Below are 24,237 nucleotides of genomic sequence, written 5' to 3'. Positions count from 1 at the left end.
AAATTTTAACTATAAAATAAACTAATTTGACTTCGATCATCATTTTTGGTAAACGGACCCAGACCCGTGATTTGACGGTCCCGGAGGGTCCATAGGAAAATATGGGACTTGGGCATATTCCCGGAATCGAATTCCGAGGTCCCGAGCCCGAGAAATGAATTTTTTAAAGGAAATTGTTTTTTAAAATTGTTTAAGGAAATTTGAAATGAAATTTGACTAGAACGTGTTGGTATCGGGCCCATATTTTGGTTCCGGCGCCCGGTACAGGTCTTATATATGATTTAAGATGTTTCTGTAAAATTTGGTGAAAACGGACGTCATTTGACGTGATTCGGACCTAAATTGCTAAATTTGATACTTGATGAAGTTTGAGAAAAAGTTCTTGATTTTTGGGGTTTGATTCATTGTTAATAATGTTATTTTGGCGATTTGATCGCACGGATAAGTTCGTATGATATGGTTGAGTTAGTACATGTGTTTGGTTAGGAGCCCCGAGGGCTCGGGTGTGTTTCGGATGTGTTTCGGGAAGTTTTGAGTTTACGAAAAAATTGCAGATTTTCTGCAGTCAGTGCCCAGGGATTTTACCCTTCGCGTTCGCGTGGTATCACTCGCGAACGCGTAAGGCAAAGATCCAGGTGTCCAGCTTCTTCATCGCGAACGCGAAGCCACAGTCGCGAACGCGGAGCCTAGGGGGATTGCTCATCGCGAATGCTACCTGTGTGACGCGAACGCGTAGGGTCATGGGGGAGGGGTCACCACTTGTGCATCGCGAACGCGACCACTGGTCCGCGAACCCGTAGGCTCGAGGAGTTCCTACTCCGCGAACGCGAGCCGATGCCCGCGAACGCGAAGGCTGCCCAGTCTGACCCATCGCGAACGCGAAGTGCCCATCGCGAACGCGAAGGGCAATTTTGCCCAGTTATTTTAAAGTCCCAAAACAGAACCCATTACGGGATTTTCATAAAATTTCATAAACCCTTTCTTCTCCAAAGCTCCTAGGTGATTTTTGAAGCACTTCTTCACCAAAGCTTCTTGGGTATATAATATTTAACTTGTTTCCTTCATTTTCCATTAACACCCACTAGAATCCTAGGCCTAAAACATGTAATTAAGGGTAGAAAATTAGGGATTTGTGTAGAACTAGGGCTTTTTGATTAATGGTGATTTAGACCTTGTTTTGGGGTTGAATTCTGGAAATAATTATGTATTTGGGCTCGTGGGTGAACGGGGGATTTGATTTTGGTCCGAACCTCGTGTTTTGACCAAGCGGGCCCGGGGTCGATTTTTGGGTTTTTAGGAAGAATGACTGGAAAACTATAATTAGGCATTGGATTCGAATTGTTTAGCATTATTTGATGTTATGAAGTCATTTATGTATAGATACGATTGATTTGGAGCCGAATTTAAAAGGAAAGGCGGTATTTGAGGCATGAGTTGGCCGTTGAAGTTTGAGGTAAGTGTTTGGTCTAACCTTAGCTTGAGGGATTAGGAGTTGAGTCCTATTTGCTATGTGGTAATTGTTGAGTACGACGTATAGGCATGGTGACGAGTATCTATACGTTGGTGTCTAGCATGACCGTGAGTCTTTAAATTGTGAATATCTTGACTTCGTGGTATCTTTCATGCCTTGGTGATGATTTATATTTGTTGTGAAAATCTTGTGGAAGGAAATGGTGACTTTTGAACATCGAGGAGCATTGGCTCAAGTAATATTACAAATTGTGAAAGTATATGAGATGATTGAACCCTTTGGAGCACTGGCTCAAGTGGTAAAGTGAGTTATGAAATAAAAGTGAAAGAAAGAGAAAGAGTTATTAAATCGTGCCCTTGCCGGGATATTGTTGCTTTGTTGATTATCTCCCTTGCCGGGATGTTGAGATTATTGATATTGTTCCCTTGCCGGGATTTAATTGTTTAATTGTGTTCCCTTGCCGGGATTTCTATCATTATTTTTGTTTAATTCCTTGCCCCTTTGATTGTGATTGTTGTTTGGGTGAGGAAGAGTGTTAAAGCACGAAGGGTGATGCCGTGCACTGTTTGCTATGGTGAGGAAAGAGTGTAAAGCACGAAGGGTGATGCCGTGCATTGTTTGCTATCGTGAGGAAAGAGTGTAAAGCACGAAGGGCGATGCCGTGTCGTACGATGTACCATTCTGTACTAATTTTCATTGATTACATGGTGAGGAAAGAGAGTAAAAGCACGAAGGGTGATGCCGTGCACATCGTTATTATATGATTGATTTGATGAGGACGAGAGTAAAAACACGAAGGGTGATGCCGTGCAAATTGTTGATTTCTGATTCTTGTTGATATTCTAGTTATGTTGTTTCTTTCCTTACTTGATGCTTTCAATTCGGAACTGTTATCTCCCCCGCAACATGTTTCCCCCTCCTACATTGACTGGTTACTTTCTGTATTTCTTTTCCGCTATATATATATTGAACTGCACAGGTTTATTTGGTAGTCTGGTCCTAGCCTCGTCACTACTTCGCCGAGGTTAGGTTAGACACTTACCAGCACATGGGGTCGGTTGTGCTGATACTACACTCTGCACTGTGTGCAGATCCAGGAGCAGCTTTCGGACAGTAGTTGGAGGGCTTCCTTCAGTCCACCCAGAGACCCAAGGTAGACGTGCAGGCGTCCGCAGACCCTGGCGTCCCCCTCTATCTCTATTCCCTGTTTCATTTTCTTCGTTCAAAAACAGTTTATTGTATTTTCTTCAGACCTTGTATGTAGTGACTCTTAGACAGTCTGTGACATTGTGACACCAGGTTTTGAGTATTTGAGGTTTTAAAAGCTGTAATAGACGTAGTCTTAAGATATATTACCGTCGAGTTCCGCTATTTATTTGAAATTCCGCTGTTATCATATTATCGTCTGGTATTTTGTTAAAGAGAAGAAATATGAAAGTGTGGTAATTATGTAAGGTTGGCTTGCCTAGCTCCTATTAGTAGGCGCCATCACGACTCCCGAGGGTGGAAAATCCGGGTCGTGACAGACTGAAAATCTGAATCAGTATAGCCAATGGGTGCAAGTTCACTTGAGTGATAAACCGACATATACTTGATTATATGTTTAACGGCATTCCACTGTTCTCGTCCAGGGTTAGACTGAAATCTACTAACCATGCCAACATCAAAGCAGATATCAGGTCTAGTACATAGCATAGCGTACATGAGACTCCCTACGACAGAAACATAAGGGACCGCCTTCATCTTTTCTATATCATAAGTCATTTTTAGGGACTGATCTTTTGACAGAGAGATTCCATGTCTAAAAGGGAGAAAGCCTTTCTTGGAATCTTGCATGCTAAACCTGGTGAGAATAATATCAATATAAAGTGTTTGGGATAAGCCTAATATCCTTTGCTTGTGATCTCGCATAAACTTGATCCCGAGGATTAGAAACTTAGAAAAGGAAGCGGTTCCCCTTTAGTGAACTCTATATGACATTGTTTAATACATGTATGATTGTTGGATTATTAATCATCACATTACAATTCATATACTAGTAATCCCTGTATAACTTAACCCAAAACCGGGTGGGAAACCAAAAAAAAAAAAAAAAGAAAACCCAAACCAAACACCCCCTTATAATACAGAACTGTACGCAAGTGCATAGTTCAGAAAGGTGGAAAATTTTAGGGTCCAAGTGCAAAGTACAGAAAGCTTAAGGTGTGCATTTACCGATTTCGTAAGTTTTGCTAATATCCCGTACTGACCCGCAAAACTGGAAAATTTAAAACCCTACTAAAACCTCTCTTTCCTCTCAAAGTAAAAAAGCTTTATCAAGAAAATCTGCAAAGCAAAATTAATGGCAGAAACAATGGAAGTGGAAGCGGCGGCAGAGAGAGAAGCAATAAACAGTGTGATTTGTCAGTTGGCAGACCCAGACGGCAATCAGTTGGGTGCTGCGTTGTACCTCCCTGAAAACGCTGGTCCAAAAGAGCTTAATCAAGTCGTCAATAAGCTTCTCAGCAATGTAAGCAAGTCCAAACCTTCTTTTAGTATTCTAAAATTAGGAAATTAAAACTTCCAATATCAATTGTGTATATTAGTTTTATTTTTAGCCTCCATTGCATAGTACAAAATAAAATGAATAATAAACAAGGATATTCTAAAATTTGTGTATGAACGACTTAATGAATGAATGAGCTAGTGCTGAATACGAGGAATCGTGGTATTAATGACCATTTCAAGAGCGTCAATTTTCAAGATGACTCGTAATTGCGGGATTTTTTTGGGATTTGTCAGGAGGAAAGGTTGCCTTATGCATTTTATATCTCAGACGAAGAGCTTGTGGTGCAGCTTGGATCATACTTAGAAAAGAACAAAGGTAACTTGTGTAGGAGAGTTGTAATAATTATTGAGCTTATAAGTGACATTTCGCTAAATATTTATGGAGATACATTGCTGAATTCATTGCAGTATCTGTGGAAAAAGTCTTGACAATAGTGTATCAACCACAAGCAGTGTTTCGAATCCGCCCTGTCACTCGTTGTTCGGCCACAATTGCTGGTACAAGATTATTCACTTCTGTTGTCGTTATGCTACTTAGCATCTTGTCTTTGTGATTTTTTTCTCTGGTAAATTGATACTATAGAAAAAGAACAATGGTGTGGGTTAGTTTTGGTGGAACTGCAGTAGGGTTTGATTATTTTGAGCAGTTACTAATTTAAGAATTAACAGTCTTCTTTCTCACCCTAACAACTTTTTACTCTATATATCCTGTTAGAGTGAAGATATATTGGTGCTCTTCTTTTTCTCTGGTTCTTTTTAGGGGAAGTAACTGATAAGTTTTCAAGTTTCTATTTTATTGTTCCATGTGAGTAAAACAGAAGTAATCTAAAGAAATGGAGCAAAGCTAATCATGTTGATAGGTCACTTATCAATGATCATATTGACGGGTCACTAACCAACGATCATGTTGGCAACATTAGGTCTGCTTGAGCTGCGTGTTTTGATGGGTTAGGTCTATGGCTTATGAGTGCACAATGATTTGTAGAAGAATTTAAGTTTTCAGTTCTTCCCAAATTTGAATGTACTTTTGGAAAAAGTATTGAAGATTTGAAAAGAAATGGGTAGTAGTTGCCAAAATAATGGAGTATTGATATGTTTCTGTGTGATGGTGAAAACCCCATTGGATGAAGCTTCTATGCTTGATCTATTCTACAACCAAGCTTTCGCTTTCCACTTGAGAGGCATTTGGTTCATGCAATAAGCTTTCCAGTCTTGTTAGTCTATGATCCACAACCAATTCATACACGCTTCTGTTTTTTGGTCTGACTGATTACCTTTGATGGCTTATCATATCTAAATTTTGTATGTCTTTGTCTAATGTTCCATTCAATCTTCTTTTCCTTTGTACTAGACAGCTGCTCGGGTCACACTGGGACCTTCACATTTGCTTTATTCAATGTGGGTTTGTGCTTGCAGGTCACACTGAAGCTGTACTTTCAGTTGCCTTCAGTCCTGATGGACGGCAGTTGGCGAGTGGATCTGGTGATACTACGGTTCGTTTGTGGGATCTAAATACCCAGACGCCATTGTTTACACTTCAAGGTTTGAATCCTAGTTTCACTGGCACCCGTGGAAGTCTCAGCTTTTGACTTGTCATCTCACATAAAATGTAGAAACTGAGTGGTAAAGGTCTTTAAGTATATCCTCTTACAAGATGTTACTTAGCTGATTATCACTTACGAGAACGATAACTTTTTAATATGCTGGGAGTAATACAAGATATTCCCAACTTCCCTTCACATTCTCACATTCTACAACAACAACAACAACTACCCAGTATTGTCCCACAAGGTGGGTTCTGGGGAGGGTAATACGTACACAGGCCTTACCCCTACCCGAAAGGGCAGAGAGGCTGTTTCCAATCGACCCTCGGCTCAGGAAAAGGAAAAGGAAAACAAAAACAAAAAACAAAAAGCAAAAGAGCATTAGTAACTCCAGCAGTAAATTGTAGTTCAGTTACATTGAATGCATCTTAGATACTGTTAAATATGTCATGCTTCTTGTCAGATAATATTGTGTCATTAGCTCTCCTAGTGGTAAAACTTGGGTTGTGAGAAGGTCATTAACTTCTGTATATAGCTTTGCTTATTCTATTCCTCTGCCGCAAATGCTGCAGGGATTGCCTTTTTTCTTTTTTTAAAACCGGTAAATATTGTTGATGTTAAGAAAACCAGCACTAAGAAAGTTACATTCAAAAGTTGATTAAAAATAAAAAGAAAACAAACCTGGCTATCTATACAAAAGATTCAAGGAACTGTAACATGGTTTTACTATCATCTATCCATTTGGGTTTACACCAAGAAGATAATAACAAAACACAGTCAGACTTAATCTTCAGGGTTGAGTTCCTTCGTCCGTCAAAACACCTTCTATTTCTCTACTTCGAGATGCACCACCAGATAACTGTGAGGATAGTATTGCTTGCTTCCTTTTGTTGTTTTTGCAGCCCCTTTCTGTTCCAACAAGAGAGCAGCTCTGCTGCAGTACCTGGCATAGTGTTTAATGCCGAGAAAATTCAAAAAAATTTGCCGTAACGGATGCGAGTAATTTTTACTTGCTCCATCAGCATCAAATACTAGTTATGAGTCTGCAAGCAACCCATATAACCAAATTGCATTGCATTTGCTACCCAACAATAAGAAAAGTGAAAAGAAACAGGTTTTCTCTTATAATATAATTCTGTCAATGTCCTTTCCAAAAATCAAATCTGTCAATGTTGCTGTTCCCTCCAAGTTGCCGAATCATGGACTTACAAACATTTCCCTTTATCTTTTTAATAATAATGTCTATGTATAAATAGTGATCTATAATTCTCTTTGCTCCAGGGCACAGAAACTGGGTTCTTTCTGTTGCATGGTCACCAGATGGTAAGCATCTTGTTAGTGGAAGTAAGGCTGGAGAACTTATCTGTTGGGATCCTCAGACAGGGAAGCCTTTAGGGAATCCGCTTACTGTAAGTCAGCTGATATGTGTTTTGTATTGTTATAGATTGCATAACTATGGACTTTGGATGTGTTTTTGCCTGCTGGGCTTTATGGGTCAAGATCCCCGCTAAAACAGCATTTTCTTTGTAACCTGTTGTCTATTGTGCTTTAGTGATGATAAATCCTGGTAATCTTTCTTTTTTAGTTGAAGATAGAATACTGATATTGAAGTTTAATTACTTGTCTGTACAAAAACGTATCTACAGAAGGGCTCTACTTTTTTTTCCTTCTTATTTTTTTGTGGCTAAAAACCCGCTTACTAGTCAGGATGAATGTTGTATATCTTGTAAGAAGTGAACATTATTGCACACTTAGGCTAATGTGCTTACGATTGTTGGTGTCTAGAATTCGGAGTTTGGGTGTATCTTTATTTGAACCATGCAAAGTAGATGTCAGAGAATGTGTATGCATAATTTAATCAATCATTGATTTCTCTAGTTGTTTTTAAGACTTCGAGCGTGTCTGCAATGTCAAATTCAGATAGTTGCGAGAATGCTTCTCAAGTGGCTAAGTTCAAAATTTTCATGTTTGTTTCATTTTTAATTTGGATATTGTCGTCTGTTCTAATTTTTGGAATACCTACATGTACCCGTATGAAGATATTGAAGTAACTAGGCCTTGAATGTACTTGAATTAAGAAACTACTCATAGGTCTTCTATTTTCTGACTTTTCTTGACTTAAGTTGTGGCATTTTGTATGACATGCCTATCTTCCGTTTGTTGGTTTGCTGAAAACAATCGTCCCTGATGGTAACAGGCTCACTGTAACTTGTCGTACTGCTTTGTGAACTGTTAAAAGAAACTTTTGAAGAGTCTATAATCTGAGCTCCATGTTGCAGGGCCACAAGAAATGGATAACTGGTATTTCTTGGGAACCTGTACACCTCAGTGCTCCATGTCGTCGCTTTGTAAGTTCAAGTAAAGATGGCGATGCACGGATATGGGATGTTACCACCAGAAAGTGTCTTATTTGTCTCAGTGGCCATACACTTGCAATAACATGTGTAAAATGGGGTGGAGATGGAGTTATTTACACTGGGTATATTTCTTTAGAGCATTTTGCTTTGCAGTTTGTTTTCTTTTATGTAGTATATTGATCTCTGCAGAGAGCATCAACTTATGGTGATTTGCCCACTTGATGATACCTATTTCTTGAACTTTTGCTGTTTTCTTTTGGTGCTTAGTTCTCTCCTTGTTTTGTGTGGGAGGGGTGGGGTGGTTTGGCTGTATATAATGTGTGTGTGTGTGTGTGTATGTTTATAACTTTATATATTGTATCTAGAGAGAGATGCAGAGAGAGAAAAAAAAGAGAGGGAGAAAGCCAACGAGCTGTTGAACTCAAACAGTAGTTATAAAATCTTCAATTGGTGTTAGTAACATTTTTAGTTCATATCCAGATCTCAGGATTGTACAATCAAGGTATGGGAAACCTCACAGGGGAAGCTAATACGTGAACTGAAGGTGAAGTCTATAACTTTTGATTATTGTGTGATTTTTCAATTGCTCTCATGCATGTGCTGTGACTTGTATTGCTATTCATCACCTGCATTCAGTGAGGTTTGATATGAGCTTGGTGGGCTTTTTTTATATCTCCTTGAGAAGCTTTCTTAATCTTCTGGCTGCTCAAGAGTGAGGATTGTGATATACTATCGTTTGAATTTGTAGACAATTTGTTGAGCACCTGTTTTATGGCTATTTCATTTTAAGAAACACTCACTCTAAGTTAGGTGGAATAGGTATACTCCAATATATTTTCTTACCTAGGTCCCCAGTTGTTTCTTATTTATCAACTTGTCCTCTTGGTGTTGATCCATTACATTTCTATTTTTTTGAAGGGTGGTGGTGGTGGTGGGGTGGGGGGGGGGGGGTAGTTGCAGCATAGAGAAAAAGGGAGGGGGGGGGGGGGTCACGAGGGAGCGCAAGGATTGAATCTGCACCTTTAGGATGTTAGTAGCTCAAATAAATTTTGATCCTCGTGTGTCTCAAAAAAGCTATGGCTTTTGATCTGTTCGCATGTGATATACTGTTAAAATTTGGATTTCTGTGAGCTTCAATTTCGAACATTATTATTCCCAGTAATTATTAAAGATTATTTACCTTATGAGAAGAAAAGAAGACATTACCATTTGCATCCATGAAAAAAATCCTTGTGTAGATTTATTGGCTATTGTTTTGTGAACATGGAGTAAGAAGTCCCGGAGATTATGGCTAGATGGGAAGTTTTTAATTTATGCTCCTACCATTTCATGCTATGCAGGGTCATGGTCATTGGGTAAATTCTCTGGCACTGAGCACTGAATATGTTCTTCGAAGTGGAGCTTTTGATCACACCGGTAAACAGTATTCGTCTCCCGAGGAAATGAAAAAGGTAATTCTTTGGTTCTATTTTGTTGCTCCAATTTGTAATTTCTCCCATCCTCACAGTACCTGCGTTGCTCTTGTTTCATCTCCAGGTAGCGCTTGAAAGGTACAACAAAATGAGAGGCAATGCCCCTGAGAGATTGGTCTCAGGATCAGATGATTTCACCATGTTTCTATGGGAACCTGCTGTCAGCAAGCACCCCAAAACTCGCATGACAGGTCACCAACAGGTTGACAATCTTTCTCTGTTGTAAAGGATTTTTTTTGTGTGTGTGTGCTTTGACAGTAAACATGGCCTTTTTTTGTTCTAAGCATCGAGCCATGAATTTCAATTTTTGCAGCTGGTCAATCACGTCTATTTTTCTCCGGATGGTCAATGGATAGCAAGTGCTTCATTTGATAAGTCAGTCAAATTATGGAATGGTACCACAGGAAAATTTGTTGCTGCATTTCGAGGTCATGTTGGACCTGTATATCAGATAAGGTTAGAATTTGCCATAAAACTCAATCTTCCATCATTTTTAACAGTCAACCATTAGTTACTATCCTTGTGTTCTGCACAGCTGGTCAGCCGACAGTAGGCTCCTATTGAGCGGGAGCAAAGATTCAACCTTGAAGGTATGGGTTTGCATTTCTCTTTGTTCTTGTCCCATTAAAAACAGGTTATCTTGGGTTCTCTGTGCACAAAGGTATTGCCTATACCTGTTCTGTGGGGTTACAACTTCTGCTGAGCATTAAGTGTCAAGTGAGAAACAGTTTTCTTCGAAGAAACTTCCAAATGCGAGATATTTAAGAAACTATTATGTCTTTTCTATTTAGGTTTGGGATATCCGGACAAAAAAGTTGAAGCAAGACCTTCCTGGACATGCTGATGAGGTAAGCCTCCGCCCACAGGCATTTTCAGCCTCTCCTTTTCCACAGAAACGTGAGATAACTTTTCTATCTGAACTTTGAAGGTTTTTGCGGTTGACTGGAGTCCAGACGGTGAAAAAGTAGCATCTGGTGGTAAGGACAGAGTTTTGAAGCTATGGATGGGCTAGAAAATGTATAAGTTGTCTTTCGTCGTGGGCCGTGGCTAAAGAACTCTCACACTGAACTATATTGCATCATAACTGTGCCTCAAAGAACCATTTGCATTCAATGTCAAAAGCTTCAGAAGTATGTGAAGTTAAAATCTATAATCGTTTTGAGTTTACTCTGAAGTCAGTGGAGAAAACTCAAGTTTGCAACAAAATATTCTTCAATGGAGCGGTAGACAGAGAGTGCAGGAAGCAACCATTTGTTGGGGCATTTTCAATCTTTTCATTGATCACCACTGCAAATATCCCTATATGTTAGTTGTAAGCTGTCTTACATTATTTGTAGGCAAGAAGCAGAAGTGTTATGTAAGTTGACCTTAGCTTTTTTCTCTCTCCATATGTCTGCACATACAGCTTGAGATGAAATCTCATTGTCTTCCTTATCTTATTCCTTTTTTCTCTTTTGCCAATGGAAGTTTCTTACTATTCTATCATTGCTACGCACTATTCTATTGCAATATTGAGATTGGTCAGCGAACTCATAGAAACTAATTATTGTGACTACTGTAATTGGAATGCTTTTTATAGCGTGCTAAAATTGTCTACTCTTTCATTGTTCAAGCGAATGCTTTTATATTGCAATTAGTGTTTACTCTTTTACTGTTAAAGCTGCCCAACTCCCCCATTCGACTTCAAGACAAGCAATCGTTTGGACTTTGATGCCAATATTAAGTGTAAAGTAAATCTGTATATGCTCTTTTCGTATACTGACACTTTTTGAAAAGATTGAGCTAATACAAACTATTTTTCTAATACTAGTAAAAGTGCTCAAATAATTTGGTCAAACACAAATTGTTACAATTTCAAAGAAGCATTTCTTAGAAAATTAGAATTTTAAAATAATACTACCATTTTTTGCCAAGTAAATTTCACTTTGACCCCTTAACCTTTAAAGTTGAGAAAAAATACCCACCTTTTAAATTGGAACATAATCCCCTCACGTAAAAATTTTCCGGTGAGAAAAATATATTTGTGGCAACTTTCTTAGTTTCAGTGCGACTTTAGTGTGCCACAATATCCTTTTTTTTTTTTTTGGGTAGAGCACATTGCTAGGTCAATGCAGCAAACATCATATTATATTCAAGATTTAATGTCATCCTTTTTGACATTTTTATAAATTTTATCAACCTTTAAATAATACCAACATCATGACAAACCAAGATAAAGACTGGGCAAAGTTCACATTGTAAATATTTTCAAATATCTTTAAAATGCGAGTTAAGTACCTCAACCCTTAAATACGGAGGCAGCACGTTAATTAATTTTGCGTAACTTTTTCAATTTGTAGTTGCGTCTTAAGAGAATTCTTAGCTTTGTTTCAGCTCTTGGATCATTCTGACAATTTTGGATTAATAAAAAATCTTTAAGAAAAAAGAAAAAGGCAATAATACTTTCTTCTTCTAGAAAATATTACATAGTAATAAGGTTAACTGGTTAAGGTGGACGGGTATTATTTCCTAATCCTTAAAGGTTAGGGGCTAAACTATAATTTACTCTTTTTTCGCCTAATGAAATAAATTTGCTTTGGACGCTAAAGTAGAGAAGCCGCGTGCAAGTTGTTCTACGGAGGAGTTAGAACCGGACGCAGCAAATCATTCCTCCTCCTTGCCCTGCACTTCACTGAAACCTTCTTCAATAGCATAGGGTTCCAAATTTAAATTCCAGACCTTTTGAATTGATTCCGCCAATGGCGTCCCATAACCACCTCGATGATGTAACTTCTTTTTTCTATTTGGATTTCTAGGGTTTTCTTGTCCAATAGTAATTACTTGTATTTCCTGTATGAAATACCATGTTGAAGAATTTTCGTTTTTGGGAAATTGTCAGGACCTCGATTTTGGTGGAGATTTCGCCGGTACTAGGCGTTCAGGTTTGCTCATTCTTCCCCGCCATTGTCACCTTTACCAGGGGCGGATTCAGTTCAATAGCTACGGCTTCCCGTGAACCCTGTCTAGAAGTTGTATTTGTATTGAAAAATTCATTAAATGTATAAAAATATTTAGCTTGGAACCCGGTCTGTTCATCTAGTTAGTATTGTATATTAACTCGAGATTTTTGTAGGAACCCATAAACCTAAAATCCTGGATCCGCCTCTGCCTTTACTGCAAGCTTTTTTGGTATATTTCTTGCCTTTAACACTTCAAGACGTGATTTTAGGTACCAAAAGAAGCTTTGGAGACCTTGACGATGATGAAGACGATATTTTTGGCTCTAAAAAGGTGCTGCCTTTTTTGTTTTTGTTTTTTACTTAATGTAATTTAAGTTGTCTTGTCAGCCATACTAGCAAACCAACTATGGTTCTAGGAGAAAGGTATAGTCAAAGTGCGGTTTGATGAATTGGAGAAATGGAGACGGCCTTAATAAGGTTTTGGTTTAGCCTGAGCTGGTTTAACGTTGGATTTCTAAGTATTGATAATGACCATGAAACTGTCATTAACTTCATTTTAATTGGCAATATAGAAAAATACAACTTTCTGGACGTGATTTACATGATTGGAAGTTGGTGTGGTCTTAGCTAGATTAGATGATAGACTTTGGGGTGAGTGAAGTAAGGAGATTATGGCTTTTGAGAGAAAAGGTTATGCAATTTCTCTGAAGTGTTCCTATTGCTGTCATAAGATGTTGGTAAAATTCCTTTTAATTTTTTTTGAAAGATGTTGGTAAAGTTGGTTATTCCTAACTTGCTAAACTGTTAAGTATTTTTCTAATGACAGATAAATCCTCTATTTCAGCTCTAAAACTTGGGGATAATGTTCTGCCCCTCTATGCTTCTCCACTTAAATACTAGACTTGGTGCAACAGTTAATAAATTTTCACCGTGAATTATATGGTTAAATAATTTTATACTCACTAGAATTAGAAGACCACAATGTTATAGGGTAGTGAATGTTGTGCTGCTAAAGTCTAATATTTTCACAGGATGAGTGTTTCAGAGATGCGGATGTTTAGATGGATGTACGATTATGCAAGACTAGATAAGATTAAAAATGAACACATTCGCTATAAGGTGCAAGTACCACATATTGAGGATAAACTGAGATAAGGTCGCTAAAGATGGTACGTTCATGTCCTACATTGGCCTACAGATGCACCGGTCCCTAGGAATGAAACTATGGTGAGTGAAATTATTAAAAGGGGACGAGGTAGGCCTAAAATTACATGAAAGGAAGTTGTCTCAAAAGACCTATAATTCCTATATATATATAGTTGAAAATAGGTTTTACTCTTGTTAGTACGCTGGTTTTTAACATATTGCTTTTCTAAGAGTGTTTTTGACCTTATCATAGATTTATATGCCAGTAGAAATATAGAAAACTTTTATTATTACTGCTACTGCTACTATTTATATTATTTTGCTTATTTTTCCCTGTTATTTTTATTTGGCGAGATACATAAACAAACACTTAAAGTTGGCCAAAAAATACTCCAACTTATCTAATGACCTTCTAGACACATCTTTTTAGCAGAACTGTCTTTTATGCACCTTACGCTGACATGGCAAAAGAGGAGTGCTTCGCTTAGACTTGGGCGTAAGAGCCTTAACTAAAGTTTTCTCTTTTTTTTTCGGAATTAGATTATTTTATGTGGGGCCTACACTACATTTTCCATTTTTGCCCATAATATTTCCACCTCATCCAAAATTTCATCTCCTCCAACAACATTTCTAACACCAGTGCCACCACCTTCCACCATAAATCTACCAGCACTCTTTCTATCTTGACAAGATAAATCAATAGCGACTACAATGCCATAACAATTCATCGAGAACAATATTAGCATAACCCAGAAGCATAGGAACAAAACGATGAAGGAAGCACATCGGAATGGTGGCGACGAAGCAAAGCAAAAAACGGAGCACCGGCAGCCTAAGTTGCTCCGACATGTGTGCGGGAACCTGACATGGGAGCGAATCTAGAGGTCGGATCCTTCGAGATGTAAATTCTAAGATTCGGGGATATGCATCCTAGTACGGATACGAGTGTGGGGATCTGGCTTAAAATATATCCAAAAAATAAAAATAATGCTAAATTATGAGAAATTTTGTGGAACACTTACGTATAACTTGTAAAGTGTGGATTTCTTTTTTATTCTCAAGTTGTAGATAAGTAAAGGATTGATTTCCTAGATAAGTTGTGCTATTTTCTTCAAATTTACCCATGTTTTTGTTCTGATTGTGGGAATAAAATTGTATCTCATCGGGAATATTTCCATCCGTCGTCGTCAGTATCCAAAATTGGTTCACCAGATCCGGTACGGATACCGGATCCCACAACCACACCCATACTAGTGTCGTGTCGACACGGGTGCGGCAACTAAATTACCGTGTCGGAGCAACTTAGCCGACAACTATACTCCATTCGCCGACAACATTGCTTCCATCTTCGATTGACACATGTTGGAGAAAGTGGATTGGGTTTGACTCGACTCTGGCCTTCTAAAAAGTACATATGTACAAGTTATTCTACATCTTTCTACACTAGATGCTTTGAAGGCATTACTACTCCAACATACATTCTTAAGGCTAGATGTTTAACATGTCTTTGTAGTTGGAGTAATCCTCTCCCCTGTCAATTCCCCTGAATCGTTTTGGACTTTGTTAGCTCCTTAACTTTGGATTAGACCTTTTGTAATAGAGCTAGCATTGTCTTCTTTTTCTCTCTATGCCTTTGCTCTGTAAATTCTGAATTTTGCATCTTCTTGATGCCTTCTATGAAATACATTAACTTGTCAAAAAAAAAGTTATTCTACATCTTTCTTTCAGAATCGGGCCTGAATTTAAAAAAAAATAGTGATTCGACTTCAGATTTGGAGCTGAACGACTCGCTCATCATCTTTTGGCTATTGCCTTTATAGTGCTGGGAGCTAGAATTTAAAAATGGTAGAAAAAGAATATAAATTAAATAGGAAATAATGGGGAGGGAGAGGTTTTGTTCTGGCACCTTTGAACGAAGTAGGGGAGAGGGTTTGTTTTTGGAAGATATTTTTTTGTTGTTGTATAGTTCTTGCAAATTTCTTTTTTAATGATAGGTGGCAATTTTTTTAAATGACACGTGTCATCATGTCATTTGACACGTCACCCGTGATTGGCCTTCACGTGTGGGGTTTGCTGGATTCAGGTGTCCACGAGATACACCGAGGGCGAGTTGAGGTGTCTAGATGATTATTGGGTAAGTTGGAATGTTCAGCTGGTTGTTGGGGCCAACTTTAAGTGTCGGTTTATGTATTTTGTCTTTTTATCTAGTTTGATAATGACATGAGTTAAACTTAAATAGGGTACATGGTCAATGATGATTTATATAGCCCACCTCAACTTGTTTAGGACTGAGGCATAGTTGTTGCTGTAGTAGAATTAGAAGAAGAAACAGAGATCAAGGGGAAAAGTCAATAGGTTACACATGCAGTTGTACTGCTCATAATCACTCTCCTTGTTAATTTTACAAGACATGCTTCTGTTGGGACATTGCGAAATATTTAACATAATAAGGTGCACTTTTTGATACTGTCAAGGATTCAAATCCTTCAAGAATATTGAACTTGGACTGATGTGCAAGTTTACAAAACTATTTTACCACTATCTTCCACAATTTCTCACATGATAGGTGGGTTGCTCTCTTAAGCCCAGTCATATCAAACTAATAGGTGTCATAGGGACCTATTAGCAAGTTAATATTTATCATTTACTCCTTCCAATACTAGGGTAACTTGAAAGTAGAAGAAACAGCACCCGGTGCAGCGACGGGGATGATCTTGTCTCTTCGTGAGAGGTATGGTAGTTGGACCCTTGTTTCATATTTGTAAACGTTTTTTATATATATTTAATTGCTTATGTTTTGCCACTTTCTCACCGTCTTTTGTGCTTTGACATTGCAGTCTTCAGGACTGTAAAGACACCCTTGCATCATGTCAGGTGTATATCATTTTAGATTTTGTTTTTTGTTTTCATGATTATATTCAAAATTACCTGTCATCCTTTTTTTTTCCAGCATTGCATATTGATGCTGTGTGATTTTTAACTTTTTTCCATATTTATTATCAGAGCTCGTAAATCTAGATGTTTTGTTTGCTTGTAGTATGTTGGATTATCATACTTTGTCTCAGTTAATATTCAAAATATATATAGGGTTTAATTAGCTTAGAAGTAAGCGCATATAGTGCCTTTCATGGGAAGCTGTTTTGTTCTTTCTCTGATACTTTACTCAATTCGTTCTTAAATTCATTTTAGATGCTTTCATAGTACAGGATAAGATCTCTTTCTTCCTTTGCCTATCAGATAATAAATATGCTTTAATTAACATGTTGTCTTGATGGTGAATATTTATGTTGCACGGACCCTCCAAAATACTACCGCACCCGTGTCGGGTCCTCCAAAAGTGCACTACTTTTCGAGGATCCGACACGCACCCGGCAACATTTTTGGAGAGTCCAAGCAACATAATTGGTGATGATTTACTGACAACCTATCTTTTCATCAGCATAAATAGTTCTTCCCTCTCCAGCCTGGTCTTTTGAGTTGAACTCTGCTACTCATATGTCCTTAAAAAGCCCGAGGGGATAAGATTTCTAATTTCACAGTTTTCATAGTCTTCTTTTGATGTTTTTGTGCCTTCCTTGATTCTTATGCTAACGCTAATATTCAAACTTTGTATGGGGACTTTTGGGAATTGCACCACACTTAATGGATCCTGAACTGTTGAATGACCAAAATTCTGACTGAAATGGCTTAAACTAATTACTGACTCAACTGTTTATGTTTGTTTCAGACAGAACTTGAAGCTGCAAAATCTGAAATACAAAAGTGGCGGTCTGCGTTTGAAAAGGAGTTTTTCATACCACCTGGCATGACACCTGGTATGTCCTTCTCAGCATCGTTGTACTGTGACCTATAATCCTGTTTCTCTTCTTCTGGTCTTTTTTAAATAAAAAAAATCTGTGTTTTCCCAGTTGCTGCTGTTTCTTTGAGTCATACAGGAACGAAAAAGTGTATCTTTAATTCCCTCTGTCCCATTTGATGTATGATATGGTTTTGAAAGGGTATTGAATTTATGGGAAAGTTTGACTTGTTTGTTAAAGTAATAGGAGTAGTAGACTACTGTGATGCTTCCACCATCACATTGTTGCTTAAAGTTGAATTGTTCAAAATGCATCTGTTATCATTTGTAGTGTCACGTTTAATATTTGGAATCACCCTTAGAATGGGAAGTTTCTTTCATGTTAATTGAGATGGAGGGAGTAACTGTTTGTCTTTTTCCAATGAACAGAATTAACTCTACTCTTATTTGCAGAACCCAAGTTTGTGGTCAGTTATCTTCAGAACCTCAGATCATCAGAGGAGTCATTGCGTGAACAGGTTTTTGATTATTCCTCTTTATTGGTTCACTGCTAATAAAATTATTGAAACTCTTTTCTGATCATTTTCTCATCTTTGCAATCTGTAGTTGGAAAGAGCAAAGAAAAAGGAGTCTGCATTTATTGTGACTTTTGCCAAAAGAGAGCAGGAGATAGCAGAGTTGAAGGTAAAGTTGTCTATGGCCATCAAAAGATAGATTGCATCTGTTACATATTTATTTTGAACTATCTTGTATGTGTTTGGATTTCATTGCTGCTCTCTCAACAAAAATAGGCAGGATATTTAGAGAAACATGTTATCTTAGTGTACGGCGAAAGAAACATATATGGAGCAAAAGAAAATGATTTCACTAAAAAAATGAAAACTGAGTTGGTTGAAAGTTATCTGAGTTTCCAGCTGTAAATTGCTTTACTCAGAGAAAATCTCTCGTCTTTATGGTGCCCCATGAAACTCACAACCTACATCTTAGGGTAAACAAGTCTAGTGCTAGTCAACTGATCTTTCATTCTCGATTTTGTCAATTGGAGAGATCCGTGTTCTAATCAATATTAGCAATATTATGACAAGATCAAATTCGATGCCCTTATGTTATGAAATCTAGTTTTATCCTTGACAGCTGATCAGATGTCATGTCTTTCTTCTTTCGGGTGAGGGTGGGGAAGAAGGCGGTGGAATGTTGTTGCTGAATGTTGAGTGTGTTATTTTTTACGATCCTTTTTGTGAAAGCATAGAATGTTGGGTGTTTTTTACCTTATCTTTTGTTGCTTTTATTTTAAAATGCATATATCCAATTCATAGCTTTCTCCTTAAGTTGTGCTGGTCAATTCTTTCTTCTTACTTTTCTTATTGGTACATGTTTTAGTCTGCAGTTCGGGACCTTAGAGCTCAACTCAAGCCGCCGTCTATGCAGGTAGTAATAGTATCTTTTCTTACTCATAGATCTGTTGTCTGCGTGCTCTATAATATAAACGCAGAGGGAGGGCCCTGTCTTTGTCAATTAATTGGTGATTTTTCCGCTTTACTCCTTTAAAAAGGAGTGCAAGGTGTGTAATCTCTGTGTTGTATGTAGCTTGTTTCTGTATTACACGTTAGGTTGCTTGGTAGAGGAGTAGCGTTTTTTTTTTTTTTTTTTTGAGAAGGTAACATGTTAGTATATATAATAAATTTAGATTACACAAAGCAGTGTAGTCCTATATAATTACAAGGGGAGTTGAAGCCTGAGATCCTAAGTCTTACAGTAGTAGCATTTTAGAAGTTCGGTTAGACTTTTGATTATGATGCTATTAGATGCTGCTTGATGAGTTATGAGGAAGTAAAGCATTTTAACCTGAACGTTGCTGAAATCTAAAAGAATGTTCAAGTAGGTTGATATGTATTATGGAACTGTCAACCAAGGGAAGTTGGTTCAGCTCTACTCCCACCTGGCTACCCTCTTAACAAAAATAGAAGTCCCGCTCCTCTCTTGGGGTCATTTGTGACGCATAGTTTCTTTGTATACGGCGGAGGGTGGTAATTTTTCTACCACAGGTTAAATTAGTTTCACTCTACATCCCCACCTCATTCTTTTTTCCAAATTGCATCTTGGCTTAGTTTTGTCTGCCAAAACGAGGACAACAGATTATCATGGCCGCCTAGATCTCAATTTTTAAATTTACTTATTCTTTCTGGTTCATTTGGTTGTTGCGTTGATAATTTTATGCCGTTTGCTTAAATAATAACTTTCTTAGCTGGTGCACCTTCATGTGTAATTTTTTATACATTTGATGCAAGTTCATTTTCGCCTCCAGAGTAATGGAGCAAAGAGAACTGAAGAGTAAGAGCAGCATATTCTAACATCAAATCGCCCTTTAAGATAGAACTGCTTAGAAAAAGCAAATGGTGGCCTGGACCTCTTATCTGCTTGAATCATTCTGCCTAACCCTAATGTAGATCCTACTAGTTGAGTTTGGATCTTTAATCTTTACAAAAAGATTTTGTCCTCAGTGGGTACTTGTTCCTTACTATCTATACTCCTAATTAAGGGATATATATTTTTACTTTATCTCAATTTTGTGGAGCCGGCACTATTTTTCCAACGATGCCATCATAATAACGCTTGAAAAAAAATCAGAGATGTTAAAATTCTTATTGTATTTAGTGGTGGTGATTTCCTTGTAGTTCAACTCTCCTTTGACAGTAATGCTCACAGTCACATCAGTTCTACCTTTTTTTTAAAGTTTATATTCTTTCCTAGTTGAATAAATTATGCACACACACCGGATGCCCCCTTAACTAGTTTCTCTAAGTTTTGGATTCGAGTTTACTCGATGATGCCTAATAGATGTTCATGGTAGGTGAGAACAGATGATACTAAGAAGAAAGTTTCAAGGAATATATAGATGTTGCAATGCCAGATTTATGGAATAAAATCCTTTTCTGATTTTTTTGTTCGTTATTTTCTTTCTAACTTTTTATCTTCTGAGAACAACACTATGATTTGCTGAATACACTTTTGCAGCTTTGTGTTCTTTTCTGCTATGATATGTATCTGCATTGAGTGCTCTCTCTCTCTCACACACATACACACACACATCTTATACCATGGCTTTTAAAAAAAATTGGGTTAGCGTTTGCTTTTAATCTCTTTGTTGTTGGTTCACTTTTTGATCAGTTTCCTTATTCTTTTGGGGGTATATTAATAGGCACGGAAGCTATTGCTAGATCCAGCTATTCATGAAGAGTTCACTAGACTGAAGGTAAGTTATCTGGACGTTGATTTTAATTTCAATTTGAAATGTATATAGAGGAGTTTGATACACTTATTTAGTGGTTCCATACTTTAACTTCATTGTGCCTCCAAGTCTCTATGATGGCTGGCTGGAATTTGTTATTTACTGGGGCTGTGTTCTGTTGGTGACATAGTTCCTGGTGACCTTTTGAATTGCTCTATGAGCTCTGATGAGGCATCCTTTTGCCAATGAATAAAGCATGTTGGTGCTTAAATTTTTGGATGCTTTTTGGCGTGTACTTTATTTTACTTTCTCATTGTTCCGTCATGGGCGCTCTGATTGCACTCCTGCTTACATCTTTTCTTGCTTTGCAATGACAGAATTTGGTTGAGGAGAAGGATAAGAAAGTGAAGGAGTTGCATGATAACATTGCTGCAGTCAATTTTACCCCACAAAGCAAAATGGGGAAGATGCTAATGGCTAAATGTCGGACACTGCAAGAGGAAAATGAAGAGATTGGAAACCAGGCTAATGAAGGAAAGGTATTAAATTATTATCTTGATCAGTGAAGTGTGTAAAATGTAAAATTCATTTAGTTAATTAGTTCACAACTGAATTTAAAGATGGAAGAGACTAGTCTATTCATAGGTTACCTAGTTGCTTAGCTTGGTTTTTCCCTATGTTGCGTGGACTCTCCAAAATATAGCCGCATCCGTGTCGGATCCTTCAAAAATGCACTACTTTTAAAGGATCCGACACGTATCCGGCCACATTTTCGAAGAGTCCGAGCAACATAGGTTTTTCCAGGTTTGTTTAATTATGATTAGGGGTGGAAAAATGGTTAAAAGAAAATAGTTAACCACCCATATTATCCACTAAAAAATAGGTTGGATAATAAACTTTTAAAAAACGGATCAAATATGGATAAGAACCATATTATCCATTTAGAAAATGGATAACCAATGGGTCTAACTTTTACATTTGTAAAGCCTCAAATTAGGGGTTCCTCAAGTTAGGGAGACTAAGAATTCTCCCAAAAGTGATCATATGCAAGAAGCCATGGATAATATGGTTACCCATATTATCCCCCGGTTAACCCGTTTTTTATCCGTATTAAATATGGGTCGGGTTGGAAAACTTATCTGTTTTTTCATTACCCATTTTCGATCCGAACCATACCCAACCCGACCCGCCAGTTTGCCACTCCTAATTATGATGATTGCTTTAAAGGTGATACATGTGAGATGTTACAGAGCTTCTGTTTCTTCACTTGCAGATGCATGAATTAACAATGAAACTGGCTTTGCAGAAGTCCCAGAATGCTGAACTCAAAAGTCAATTTGAAGGTTTATGTTCTCTCAAGTTGCTTCATAAATACACCTCTGTTTGCCCTTTGATTGGGATAGGAATTTTTTGTTTTCTGCTTGTTTTATTGTGGTTGACTGGTCTGTTTGGTACAACAGGTTCTAGATATGATCAGTGTAGTTGATAGTATTGGTGTGGATGTTTAGATTTGCTTTAAATGTTGAAACATTTGGTAATATTTGCGTATACTCCTCCGGTTCATGACATTACCTGAGTAAGTACATAGTCACTTTAGCACGTTTGGATTGGCTTATTTTAAAGTGCTTTTATTCCAAACTAGCTTTTAAGCCATTTTGTAATGTTTGGATAAAGTAAAAAAGTGATTTTAAGCACTTGTTTTTAAGCTAAAATGATAAAAATAAACCAAAAGCCAAAAGCTAGAATTCCTAACTTATGGCTTTTGGCGTACAAGTCACTTACATCAAGCCCGTCCAAACGGGCTCTATAATTTGCTTTTTGGTAGATTTTATATGCTTCAGTAGACAAGGAACTACCACGTGATTCACATGCATATCTTCTCTGTACCCAGAAAGAAACCAGCTGCTGTCACCTGATCTGTGTGGTTACCATGCATCTGCCTGCCCTTATTCTTTCGACAGTGAAGTCATGCCAGACACAAGGCATACTTTTACATAGAATTGAGTCATATCATAATCAGAGAAACTTGTACAATCCCAAACTGAGAAACCTTTAATTCCTGCACTGGATCACCCATTAACCTGCTCTTGCCAGTGCTCACGATTTGTTTGTAGATCAAAGTATTTTCTCCTTGCGCTATGGAGCAACTGGGCTTTTGTAAGGGTGGCTCTTTTGTACTTTCTGGTTATTCAACGGGCTAGGTGTATTAAGTTCTGAGTGATGCAATTTACGTATTGAAAGGTGAAAAGTAATATCTTGCCAGCAGTGTAGTTTACTTCTGTTATGAGAACTTTTTAAATGAAGTCGAAGCAGGTTGATGGTGGATTGTAGTATTTGACTTTTCACATTCATATAATTTGTGGGGAAAAAAGAAACATGACATAACTAGGCATCAAGCACCCTTGTTGACTAAGGTATCTATATCTTAGCTAATTTTGTTGTAGAGTTTTCTTGACATGTGTTCATTTTACCTTCTTGCTCTCATCGGGATTCCTTTTTGTCTGACCTAACCCAACCAGTTTCAGTTGATTTGCCATTGTTATTCAGAATGCAATGATGAGTAGATTGATTCACTCAATTTCTAACAATTTTCATTCGCACTTGCAGGCCTGTGCAAGCAGATAGAGGGACTGACAAACGATGTGGAAAGATCAAATGAAATGGTGCTTTACACAGTTTCCATTTTATCTAGAGTGAAAGTCGGTATTAGGATGACTTTTGAAGGATGTGGAGTTTAATGCTTTAATCGTATTTGTCCTAGGTACTAATCTTGCAAGAGAAACTTGAAGAGAAGGATGAAGAGATCAGTAAGCTGAAGCAAGAGCTGAATGAAAGAAACACAGTAATGGAGAAGACCGAATTAACTCCTGATAAAACTGCCAGTGATGAGGGAATGACAGCTACAGAAGCACAGGCAGAGAATGAGTAGGTTGGCTACTGGAGTTAGACTAGTGCTATTTGTAGGGTAACACATCTTATTTTTCTTTTCCAAAAAAAGTTTTGTTTGGTAAATGAGTTCGGGGCTTTACCTTCATATGTGAAGCTACTCTTTATCAATTAATTATTTATCCATAAATGGTACAACAACAAAGCAAATGGAAGATGAAGCTGCCGACCTGACAGCAAGAACACTCACTTCCAAATGCACTCGTAAAGCAACAAGGCATGACCATATCTACTCAACTGATAAGCTGCAGACAGTCATACCAACTGGTCGCTGCAGTTCGTGTATTTAGTTCCCTATCTATCACACCAGCACCAGTATGTTCTATGTTGTCCTTTTTTTTGGGTTACGTTAGAGAAACGCAGAACACTTTTACAAGTATTAACTTGCAATTTGGCCGATGTGTTATTGTGCAGCACTGTGAGGGTTTGTTTGTTTTGTAAAGTGTAGCCAATCTAGCTGTGGCAAAGTGCATCGTTAAACCACTTCACTCTGCTTTTTCATCTTCAATTATGCAGTAAGCACGTTTCATTTCAATATATAGAAAGACGACAATACTGCCAAACCGGCAAATGGGCTTCAAAATCAAATGTCGTTCCAATTTATGTGGGTGAAACTTAAAAATAGCCAGATTTACAAATGGTAATTGAAAAATAGCTACAGTTTCAAAAGTAATTTTAGTCACTTTGAAAATACTGTTCAAAATTCCAAAAATATTATAGCATAATGTACCGGAATTCAACATAATATGTGGAGTTTTAGCATAATATGCTGGAAGTTCATACACAGGTG

General features: G+C 37.7%; 2 protein-coding genes across 2 annotated transcripts; both read left to right on the top strand.

The window, feature by feature from the left end:
- On the top strand, positions 3,732–10,876 carry LOC109223666 (notchless protein homolog). Its single transcript, XM_019388059.1, has 13 exons — positions 3,732–3,980; positions 4,253–4,334; positions 4,427–4,516; positions 5,435–5,560; positions 6,844–6,971; positions 7,842–8,041; positions 8,400–8,463; positions 9,260–9,370; positions 9,456–9,593; positions 9,705–9,847; positions 9,927–9,981; positions 10,183–10,239; positions 10,320–10,876. Exons 1-13 carry the CDS (start codon positions 3,813–3,815, stop codon positions 10,401–10,403), a joined length of 1,446 nt encoding a protein of 481 aa, XP_019243604.1. The 5' UTR covers positions 3,732–3,812; the 3' UTR covers positions 10,404–10,876.
- LOC109223665 (FKBP12-interacting protein of 37 kDa) lies at positions 11,965–23,982 on the top strand. Its single transcript, XM_019388058.1, has 14 exons — positions 11,965–12,156; positions 12,270–12,312; positions 12,600–12,661; positions 16,140–16,207; positions 16,314–16,350; positions 17,204–17,291; positions 17,726–17,790; positions 17,879–17,956; positions 18,653–18,700; positions 20,472–20,525; positions 20,879–21,040; positions 21,775–21,844; positions 23,109–23,164; positions 23,263–23,982. The coding sequence occupies exons 1-14, from the start codon at positions 12,130–12,132 to the stop codon at positions 23,428–23,430; spliced, it is 1,026 nt and encodes a 341-aa protein (XP_019243603.1). The 5' UTR covers positions 11,965–12,129; the 3' UTR covers positions 23,431–23,982.

This window comes from Nicotiana attenuata, chromosome 3, assembly GCF_001879085.1.
Source record: "Nicotiana attenuata strain UT chromosome 3, NIATTr2, whole genome shotgun sequence".
NCBI lineage: Eukaryota > Viridiplantae > Streptophyta > Magnoliopsida > Solanales > Solanaceae > Nicotiana > Nicotiana attenuata.
Note: the sequence above shows the minus strand (reverse complement) of the source record. Positions and strands in the feature narration are given on the sequence as shown.